The 12,059-nt window shown below is 23.9% G+C and overlaps 1 protein-coding gene across 9 annotated transcripts in view; it reads left to right on the plus strand.

Moving 5' to 3' along the window:
- LOC122501812 (AP-1 complex subunit gamma-1) overlaps window positions 1–12,059 on the plus strand; it is a 55,197-nt gene that overhangs the window by 24,935 nt on the left and 18,203 nt on the right. For all 9 annotated transcript variants that reach the window (XM_043611562.1, XM_043611563.1, XM_043611570.1 and 6 more), the window contains 2 exons: window positions 2,790–2,936; window positions 3,196–3,511. In XM_043611562.1, the coding sequence (XP_043467497.1) occupies window positions 2,790–2,936; window positions 3,196–3,511 (463 nt within the window). The remainder of the gene's footprint in view (window positions 1–2,789; window positions 2,937–3,195; window positions 3,512–12,059) is intronic.

Raw genomic sequence — 12,059 nt, forward strand, 5'->3', positions numbered from 1 at the left:
GTCGGCGGAAAGCAAAAACCATGAAAATAGTAGAGACAGTGATAAGTGTTCATCTTTTTCACTCACATTTCTGGTTTCAGTCGGGACGGTGCCTTTAAAGTCATAAAATACGTTAACTATTGAGTCAAAATTTCTGAACAAAAATTTTAATTTTTCAATTAGTTATAAACAATTAAACTTTAACCCTTTGCGAAGCATACATTTTTCTAGTCAATGAATTTAATAACCAAGTACACTTTAGGGGGTACTCATATTTCCAAAATTCAAAATGGTGGATCCAATATGGCGGACTTATTTTTTTAAAATTAATCAAATTCGCTTGAAATGTGATACTCGGGGGGTCCCTGATTACGAATATGAACTTATGAAGTCAGATTTTCAAAATTCAAAATGTCGAATCCAATATGGCGAACTTATTTTTTTTTAATTGGTCAAATTCGCTTGAAATTTGTTACTCGGGGGTTTTTAGGTCTCTGACTACGAATATGAAGTCAGATTTTCAAAATTCGAAATTTATATATTATATATATTATATTTATATATATAGTATATAATAATATAATATAATATAATATATAAATTTCGAATTTTGAAAATCTGACTTCATATTCGTAATCAGCGACCTCAAAACCCCCGAGTAACAAATTCCAAGTGAATTTTACCAATTTAAAAACAATAAGTCCGCCATATTGGATCCGCCATTTTGAATTTTGAAAACCTGACTTATATTCGTAATCAGCGTCCCCGAAAACCCCTGAGTAACAAGTTTCATGTAAACTTGAGCAATTTTTAAAAATAAATCCGCCATATTGGATCCGCCATTTTGAATTTTTAAAAATTGACCCCAGATTCGTAATCAGCGACTCCAAAAATTGTCTAGACATGCTCCTCAAAGTATTTCAATAATTTTTGCAAATAATTAAATTTCAGAGAAGAAGTTTATTACTCTCAAAGATAATTGAAATTTTGAACAGATTTTTTTAAAAATGTTTAAAAGTAATTGAATTTTGCAGAAGAATTTTGATATTTATTAAGATAATTGAAATTTTGAGAAGAATTTAAAAAAAAAATTGGAAAATAATTTAATTTCTGCCAAGAATTTTCTTACTTTTTGAAGATAATTGAATTTTGCAAAGAATTTTAACAGAACTTTTCAAAATAATTAAATTATTTCTAGGATGAATTTTATTATTTAAAAAGATAATTAAAATTTCGTTAAATTTTCTAATAATAATTAATTTAGAAATAAATATCAGTTAAAATTTTAGATAATATTTGAATATTAAAAGCATCAGAGCGTTAATTTTTAGAAATAATTGAATTTTAAAAAGGTTTCATATTAAAATCTTTGAAAATCTGAATTTTTCATATGTATTTTTAACTAACAATTCTGTAAAATTAATTTTTTTCAAATATCTAAATGAATTTTTTTTAAAAATTATTTCAAGTTTTTACTTTCTGATAGTTAATTAAGTGAAGAATTTCCAAATAATTGAAATTTCATAAAATTGAATTGTGAAAAAAATGGATTTGAAAATTGTCAAAGAACTTTTTCAAAAATTATTAAAAAATAATTGTTTTAAAGAAGAATTTTAGTTAAAAATTCTAGAAAATAATAATTGAATTGAAATAATGAAAATAATTTTGAAGATGCAGGGCTCGGATTGTGCGACTTTTTCGACTTCTTTCGACTTTTCTAAGGAAATGTGACTTTTTTCGACTTTTTTGTGAAAAAATGCGACTAATCGACTTTTTCGAGATTTTTTTTAGTAAAATGCGACAGAAATTTAATTTAATTTCTGCCAAGGATTTTCTTACTTTTTGAAGATACTTGAATTTTGCAAAGAATTTTAACAGAACTTTTGAAAATAATTAAATTTCCAGGATGAATTTTAGTATTTATGAAAATAATTCAAATTTTGACGAGAAATTTAAAAAAAAATTTTAAATAATCGAATTTCTAGGATAAATTTTATTATTTATAAAGATAATTGAAATTTTAACAAGAATTTTTTTTAAATTTTTGCAAATAATTGAATTTCAGAAAAGAATTTTATTACTCTCAAAGATAATTGAAATTTTGAACAGATTTTTTTAAAAATGTTTAAAAGTAATTGAATTTTGCAGAAGAATTTTGATATTTATAAAAATAATTGAAATTTTGAGGAGAATTTAAAAAAAAATTAGAAAATAATTTAATTTCTGCCAAGAATTTTATTACTTTTGAAAATAATTGAATTTTTACGATGAATTTTATTAAAATTTTTTTTAAATAATTGAATTTCGTCGAAGAATTTTATTATTTATAAAAATAATTGCCATTTTAAAGAGAATTTTAAAAAAATAATAATAATTAAAATTTTGCTATGAATTTTATTAAATTTTTTAAAATTTTATTCCGGATTGTTTGATATTAATGTATCTGTTGTCGAGAAATGTGATTTTTTTACAATTTTGACAATTTTGTGTTTTCTTTTTGCCGTTTTTTTATTTTTTTTAAGATTTCATACGACTTTTTTTCGACTTTTTCGGAAATTTTATGCGACTTTTCGTGACTTTTGTTGAAAATTTATGCTACTAAAGCGACTTTTTTGAGTTTTAAAGACGATCCGAGCCCTGCATAATGCAAATTTAAAAAGTTTCTTTTAGGTGGCCCAGTTCACAAATTTTGACTTAATTTACAATTTTTAATGATCTAATAAAAAATATTCTAGTTCGATTGTTGTGACGTACTCGTTTTATATGGAAATACTCTTTTCAACATTCTAATTCCAATGTAATTCTTGTAGATATCCTGCCCATTTTGGTCAGTTGGAATGCTTAAAATTAATAGCATCTCCAAGGTTCACTGACAAACGCATCGGCTATTTAGGAGCAATGTTACTTCTCGATGAACGACAAGACGTTCATCTTCTTATAACAAATTGTTTAAAAAAGTAAGAAAGATTTAATTTTCGATAATCACATACGCAATACAATGTTCTCCATTACTTTCTTCTTCACAAACAAATAATACATTAATGAATATATGGAGAAACACTGAGACAAATGTTCAGTTCGAGCAACCTAACAAAACATTATAGCTAGCAGCACTAAATCTGTTTTCTCAGTAAAACCTAGTGTGTAGTTTGTTTGAGAAATTAAAAGTAACTCTTTAAACAGTTAAAATATATTTAAATATATTTGCTCTTACAGCGATTTAAATAGTTTAACACAATTTGTAATCGGATTGGCCTTGTGTACACTGGGCGCTATCGCATCTCCAGAAATGGCAAGAGATCTTGCCTCCGAAGTTGAAAGACTAATGAAATCTCCAAACGCGTACATCAGAAAGAAAGCAGCTCTCTGCGCTTTCAGAATTATTAGAAGAGTGCCAGAACTGATGGAAATGTTCCTTCCAGCAACTCGCAGTCTCCTGACGGAAAAAAACCATGGAGTTCTGATAACAGGTGTTACATTGATTACTGAAATGTGTGAAAACAGTGTAGACACTTTAACACATTTCAAACAGGTGAGTCAATATATGTAATAATACAGCTACAAACTATTTCAATTTCTTTTGAAATCAAAATTCAAGAACACTTGAAAAATTAGATTCACATTTCAGATTTTGCGCTAAATGTATAAGGAAATGTCTAGATAGATGTCTCCTAATTCGAAAATTACGTTTGAATTCAATAATTATCGGTATTTTTTAATTTTTTTGTTATTATTATATTATGAGCAATATCGCTACTTTGCAAATTTTAAATTTTTTCCAGCGAATAAAATGGGACATAGTGATTTCGAAAGGATTTTTCCTACTGAGCCCGAAATGCGAGGTCAATATTACAGGGTTGCCACAAAAAATTAATTTTGTTTTTCCCTGACTTTTCCCTGATTTCCAGACTTTTCCTGACTGATTTGAGTTCATCGAAACACTACACTTTCTTTTAATAAAAGTTGCGTATTTCTGTTACCTTTCGAACGGTGTATTTTATTTACAATTTCGTTTACCCATTTACAATTTACGGGTCAAAAATAAAACCCATCTCACAACTCGAGACTCTCCCCTACTCAAAAAAACATTCTATTACATTTACTTACGAATTTCTTAAATTGTAAAATTATTCGCAAACATCAATAACTAAATTTTTAAATAAGTATTTAATTATTATTTTTCCATAGGAATTAAAATTCTTCAAAACATTCAAATTCAAACATTTTTAAAATTTAACTTATAAGAATATTATTATAAAACATGAAGATATGGAGTATCTTTATGTTTTATAAAAAATTTAGATTTCCATAAAATTTTTCAAAAAAAAAATTAAATTATTTACAAAAATTATAATAAAATACTTCACAGGGCATCAATTATATTTAACACAATTTTAAATAAATTTCTGGAAAAATGAAATTATCTTCTAAAATTTTTTGCAAGAATTAAATTATATTCACAAATAATGAAATCTTCGTTAAAATTCAAAAATTTTCAAAATTAACTATTTTAGTAAAAATTATCAAAAGAATTTAGTTATTTAAATAAAATGTAATAAAATTCGTTGTAGGAATTCAATTATTTAAAAAAAATTAAATAAAATTCGTTATAAGAATTCCATTATTTTCATAAAAAATTATAAAATTTTTCTGATGATTTCAATTATTTTTAATACAATTTAAAATAAAATCCTAGAAAAATGGAATTATTTTCTTAAATTTTTTGCAAGAATTTAATTACTTTCCACGAATATAATGAAATTCTTCGTCGAAATGCAAATATTTTCAAAATCTACTATTTTAATAACAGTTCTCAAAAGAATTTAGTTATTTAAATAAAATGTAATAAAATTCGTTGAAGAAATTCAATTATTTTTACAAGTAATAAAATTTTTCACATGAATTCAATTATTTAAAAAAAATTTAATAAAATTCGTTATAAAAACTCTATGATTTTCATAAATTATAAAATTTTTTTGAGGATTTAATTTTTTTCAATACAAGAATTCAATTAATTTCATAAATTAATAAAATTCATTTAATACAATTTTTATTAAATATCTCGAAAAATTGACATTCTTCAATTAAATATCTATATATTAGAAATTAAAAACTTCAAATAATAAAAAAAAAATTTCATTAATCTTTTTGAAAAAAATTAATTCTACAGAATTCTTGATTAAAAGTATGAAAAATTCAGATTTTTCTACGAGAATTCAATTATTTACCTACAAAAATAAATATTTTATTAAATAATTGCATGTTTTTTAAAATTGAATTTTCATAAAGAATTTTATCAACAAATTTTTAAATAATTGAATTCCCTGGATAAAATTTCAATTTTAATAAAATTTTTAAGAATAATTTCATTTTTCGAGAAATTTAATGAAAATTTTATAAAAATAATTGAAATTCTGCTAAGATTTTTATTAAAACTCTTTAAACTAATTGAATTTCAGAGAAGAATTTTATTATTTATAAAGAGAATTCAAATTTTGAAGAGAATTTTTTTTAAATTTTAAACATAATCCAAAATTTGAACTGTAATTAATTTTTAAATTAATTTTTATTAGAAAATTCTACGAGAATTCAATTTTACGAATACAATGAATTTCTTCGTTGAAATTCAAATATTTTTAAAAGCTAATATTTTAATAAAAATTGTCAACAGAATTCAATTATTTTTTAAAAAAATGTAATAAAATTCGTTGCAGGAATTCAATTATTTTCATGAATAATAAGATTCTTTACAATATTTTAATTATTTAAAAACAAATTTGAAAACATTCATTGCAAGAATTGAATTATTTTCATAAATAATAAAATTCTTCACAGGATTTCAATTATTTTTAATACAATTTTAAGTAAATTCTTTGAAAAATGTCACTATTTTAAAAAATTTTGTTAAAATTCTTCATGAAAATAATTGAATTTTTGTAAAAAATGTTATTATTTATGAAAATAACTGAATTATTGCGAAGAAATTTATAAAAAATTTGTAAATAGTTGAATTCCTGTGAAATTTTTGTTATTTATGAAAATAATTTGATGTTTGCTTAAAATTTTATCAACATTTTTTTTTTAAATAATTGGATTCTTTTGAAAATTTTTATTAAAACTGTAGATATTGAAAATCATTGAATTAAAAAAATTTTTTTGAAAATAATTGAAATTTTGCAAAGAATTTTATTAAAAATTTTGAAAATAATTGAAATTTGGAGAAGAATTTTATTATTTTTAAAGATAATTGAATTTTTATGAGAATTTTTTTTAATTTTCGAACATAATTGAATTTCTGGGAAGAATTCTATTACTTTTGATAATAATTGAATTTCTGCAATTATTTGTAACTTCTCCAAAATTCAATTTTTTCCAGTTACTTAAATAAAAGTCCCTGACTTTTCCCTGAATTCCCTGATTTTCCTGACCTGTGGCAACGCTGTATATTAGGCCTCATTTATTCAAGATCTTAAAAATTTAAAACACATTTAAGAGACACAAAATCAACAATCATCAAGTTTGACTGTTTTTTTTTTTTTGTTTTTAGAGAACGTATTTAATATTATTTAGGAAAAAATGATTCCAACATTTAACTGTCATGGCAGTTAAAGTTATTGACATTTTAAAATTGGGAGATTTTGATAAAAATGACTTATTCATTTAAGTTTGAAAATAAGACTAAGAAATAATGAATAAGATTAAGAAGTTCTTGATATATTGAGCATTCAGAATTTAAAAAAGAAATTTCCATTTTTACATGCATTATTGCTAATTGGGGATTTAAAATTGCAATGCGACACATAGTGACCATAACGTGAACTAAAAAAAATGGCTACTGTGGGTGTACAAGGTTGCAAAAAATGTTAATATTTAAAGTATTCTAATGCTTAAGAAATATTTGTTAAGATTGTTGGTCATTATTTATCTTTTTATTGAAAAACTACTTAAAATTAAAACAGAAAAGTCACAATATAAGTTTATTTTTTTTTAAATTTGTACACCCATTTCGTCCATTTTTGGTGTAAAACACTAGCGGCACCGAGCCCGCGGTGGTAATTTTCATTGCCAATATAGCTAGCAATAATGCAATTTTTAATGGTCATAATAAGAAAATTTCCATGAAGAAGCAAGGAACGCTTTGCAGCGGTCTTGTTATTATTAAAAAGAAGGCACTGCGGAAAATAAATAGGAAATATTTTTTAACTAATTTCATATGTTGGTTTGAATAAAACAATGCAATTTTATTCTTATTTAGGAATGCGGCCACAGAGAGGTAAACTAAAAGAAAATTTTGCAGTATTTCTGCATGAAACTCGTGTCATTTGATCGTTTGCTTTTTAGAATGAAAATACTATGTTCTTTAAACATTCTTATTCTTCTTTTACATTATAATATATATGAAACAGTGAATGACAAAGCTTATAAATCTAAGAACTTATATTTCTGTTAATTATTGTTGTTATTGTTTTAGTAGATTCATGAAACAGTACACTTACGAGCGGTGTAAAATAATGTGTTTTCAAGAAAATGTAAATAACCAATTTTTTATGAGGCGCACGATTATTCCCCAAATGTCATTTGACATTTCAATTTTTAAATAATAAAATTCTTCACATGGTTTCAATTATTTTTAATATAATTTTAAATAAATTTCTCGAAAAATAAAATTATCTTCAAAAATTTTTTGCAAGAATTAAGGGGTTACACCACTTTGACCCGTTCAAAACATAAGCTTTTTCAACAATTTTTATTGAAAAATAGAAATTTTTTTAGGAAAATTAAATTACAGTAAGGTATTGTACTACTCTTGAACTACAAAAAAATATATATTTAAATTTCTTTTTTTTTTAAATTGTCGGTTCGACAGATGATATGTTAAAGTGCTTTAAAAATATATCGCCATACGGTGGACACTATAACTCAATCCAGAATTAAGCTAGACCAAAAAGTAAAAATGCTTTAGTTTCTGTAGCTCAAAATCTAGCGAAATACGTATCCGTTTTAAAAAAAAATTTATTTTTTGCAAATTGGCATCGATTTGAAGGAAAAAGTCCGTATTTTTGCCTAAATTTCATTATTTAAAGTTGTCTAGAAAATTTAAATATTAATATTTCGAAAAATCCGTACGTATTTCGCTAGATAATTATATCACAAACAAAATAAAAAAAGAACTAAGAGGATCGATTGAAATTTGTGGCAGCTAGAGTGTCCACCGATTTTTAAAATACAGTTTTGAGAAAAACGCGTTTAAAGTTTTCATTACAATGTAAACGTTAGCGCGCGACCCTGTTTGAACAGTTCGAAAATTGTCTTTTTACTTGAGATATCGATATATAACTAATGACATATCATTTTGATAACCATAAGGAGTATTTTAAGCAAAAAAAAATTTTTTCAATTTTTTGAAAATTTTAAAGTGGTGTAACCCCTTAAATTAGGTAGAGTAGAGGGGGGTAATGTAGTGCAGGGGGTAATGTAGTGCACTGGCTTTACTGACTAAACAAATGAATTGAATTACTTGCCGTTGGTATAATAGGGTTAAGGTATCAAATAATAGTAATGTATATCATTTTGGCTTTATTGTGCTTCTTCTAAAAGAAGTTGTGGCGTCACTTCAAAAACACTAGATTTCGAAACCATATTTCCGTTTTTTTAGTGACTTGAAAAAAATGTGAGGCTCGTTAAAAAAGTATCAGGAAAGTGATTTTTCCATGTAAAATTTACTTCTGAACACAAATTTAGTATTGTTTTGATGTTTAATTTTGTTTTTATTGAGATATTGAAGTCAACGTGAAAAAAGTGCTTGGGGGCATTGTAGTGCACGGGGTTGGGGACAATGTAGTGCTATTATACAGAGTACCGTAAATATGTATTATTTAACCATGTTTGCTTTTTGCAAATTTTTGCAGTTTTCTTTCAGTTTTATCTAACACAGGACCAAAGAAATCTCTAGTTTATAGTGCTATCCACGAGATGAGATGATACCATGCAAAGTCTCGATCTCGTCTCGGTTTTTACATGCAAAGTCTCGTCTTGTGGGCATCACTACTAGTTTATGGTTTTTTAAGTTTCTTATGTTCCTAATGTTATATCTAATAAAATAAAATCGTTTATGATATATTCTCTGCTTTTTATTCCACTAAGAAAGTGGTGCACTACATTGCCCCACAAATTTTAGAATGTCGAAAAAAAGTGCTTTCAGTTTTTTGGATATAGAAAAGCTCCATCTACATCTACAAAAAATAATGTACACCATAAATGTAGCTAGAAGCATTGTCTTTCCAACGAGTTCTTAATGATCAAAATTGGTTGAAAATTGCGACCACAGGAGTCTCCGAAAGAAAAGTGCACTACATTACCCCCTTCTACTCTACATTTCACAAATAATGGAATTTTTCGCTGAAATTAAAAAATTTTCAAAATTTACATTTTTAATACAAGTTTTTAAAAGAATACAATTATTTAAATAAAATGTAATAAAATTCGTTGCATAAATTCAATTATTTTTACAAGTAATAAAATTTTCCACATGAATTCAATTATTTGAAAAAAAATTGATAAAATTCGTTGTAAGAATTCCATTATTTTCATAAATTATAAAATTTTTCTGAGGATTTCAATTATTTATAGTACAATTTAAAGTAAATTCCTAGAAAAATGGAATTATTCTCTTAATTTTTTTGTAAGAATTTAATTACATTTCACGAATATAATTAAATTCTTCATTGAAATTCAAACATTTTCACAATCTACTTTTTTAATAAAAGTTCTCAAAAGAATTCAATTATTTAAAAAAATGTAATAAAATTCGATGCAGGAATTAAATTATTTTCATAAATAATAAGATTCTTTACATTATTTCAATTATTTAAAGAAAAATTTGAAAAAATTCATTGCAAGAATTCAATTACTTTTATAAATTAATAAAATTCTTCACAGGATTTCAATTATTTTTAAAACAATTTTAAGTAAATTCTTCGAAAAATGTCACTATTTTCAAAAATTTTGATAAAATTCTTCGAAAGAATTCAATGATGTATTTTTAAAAATTCATGCTATAATGCTTTTAATATTCAATTATTATCTAAAATTTTAACTAATATTCATTTTCAAATCAATTTTTATTGGAAAATTCTACAAGAATTCAATTATTTAAATACAAAAATAAATAATTTATTGAATAAATTAATGTTTTTCGAAACTAAATTAACATAAAGAATTTTATCAACAAATTTGATTTTTGTCGAGAAATTTTAATAAAATTTTCAAGAATAATACAATTTTTCGAGGAATTCAATTGAAATTGTATTAAAAATAATTGAAATTCTATGATGAATTTGATTATTTATGAAAATAATTGAATTTTTGTAAAAAATGTTATTATTTATGAAAATAATTGAATTATTGCGAAGTTTGCTTAGAACTTTATCAAAATTTTTTATTTAATAATTGAATTCTTTTGAAAAATTTTATTAAAACTGTTGATATTGAAAATCATTGAATTGAGAAAATTTTTTTGAAAATAATTGAAATTTTGCAAACAATTTTATTAAAATTTTTGAAAATAATTGAAATGTGGAGAAGAATTTTATTAAAATTTTGGAAAATAATTGAAATTTGGAGAAGAATTTTATTATTTTTAAAGATAATTGAATTTTGATGAGAATTTTTTTTAATTTTCAAACATAATTGAATTTCTGCGAAGAATTTTATTACTTTTGAAAATAATTGAATTTCTGCAATCATTTGTAACTTCTTCAAAATTCAATTTTTTTCAGTTACTTAAATAAAAATCTCTGACTTTTCCCTGACTTCCCTGACCAATTTTACTTTCCCTAAATTTTCCCTGAATTCCCTGATTTTCCTGACCTGTGGCAACCCTGAAAAATTTAAATTTTTTCAAAAAATAAAATTTTGAAAATGGTCAAAAATTTTTTTTATTCAGTTTTAATAATATATATGTAATACTAAAATTCAAGGTTTTTAAAAAAATTCACGTCCAATTCACGGTTTTCAAGGTTTCAAGGTCCGGTGACCACCCTGAATATATATTAGGAAGAAACTTTTTTCATTTATGTATAGCTATTTTTCATATTGCATTTTCCTTTTTTCTCTAATTCAAAAATTCTTTTAAATTGTAACACATACTTAATTTAATTTGAATTTGTATGTAAATATTTATATACTTTTATTTAATTTAAATATTGGCTGCATAAAATATTTTTCATGTATTATTTTTAGGTAAATTTTCTTTGCATATACATACATGCATACTGCATAGTAGGGTGGGCTGAAAATATTTTTTTTATATTTTTTTAAAGACCTTAGGCTTTAAAGGCTTCTATTTGGTGCTAAAAGAGCGTAGAAAAAATCCCTGCTAAATAATTTAAATTTTTCATGAGCGCATAGGTGGAAAAATAAAAAATATTATTAAAAATCACTCTTTTTTAAATAAACATTTCTTATTAAATTGAGTATTCCTTAGCATTATATATGATAAATGACTTCATACAAATACCATTTACACAAAGATCGAAGAAATTTGAAAAGAAAAATATAATTTTTCCCCCTAATAATTTTTTAAATTTAGTCATAATGTTAAGTTCGAACGTTTGCGCCATTTTCTATAGCTTAATAACATATTTACTATTTTTTTAGAATAGTAGTAAATAACAATGTTACAAGGGGAAAAAATATTTTTATATTTATAGATAGGTACGCGACTTTTAGTATTTCGTAAAAATATCAAAAATAATGATTTTTTGAATTTTTTTTCGTCTGCGCTTACAAAAAATTTAAATTTTTCTATCCGGAATTTTTTCTATGATTTTTTAGCATTAAATAGAAGCTTTTAAAGCCCGCGGCCTTTAAAAAAAAGAAAAAAAATTTTTTCGGCCCACCCTACTGTATAGTAACCGTCATATATCTCGCATGAATGTTTTCTATTTATTATCATTAAGGGAGAAGAGTGCGAGCTTAAAATGATGTAGCCTTTTATCTGATTTGCATGAATAATTTTAAAAAGGCATTGTATTTTATTTTTCATTTACGGGATATTGACAATGTATCTTAAGGAAAAT

The sequence above is a fragment of the Leptopilina heterotoma genome, unplaced genomic scaffold, assembly GCF_015476425.1.
Source record: "Leptopilina heterotoma isolate Lh14 unplaced genomic scaffold, ASM1547642v1 Lhet_217, whole genome shotgun sequence".
NCBI classification, from domain to species: Eukaryota; Metazoa; Arthropoda; class Insecta; order Hymenoptera; family Figitidae; genus Leptopilina; species Leptopilina heterotoma.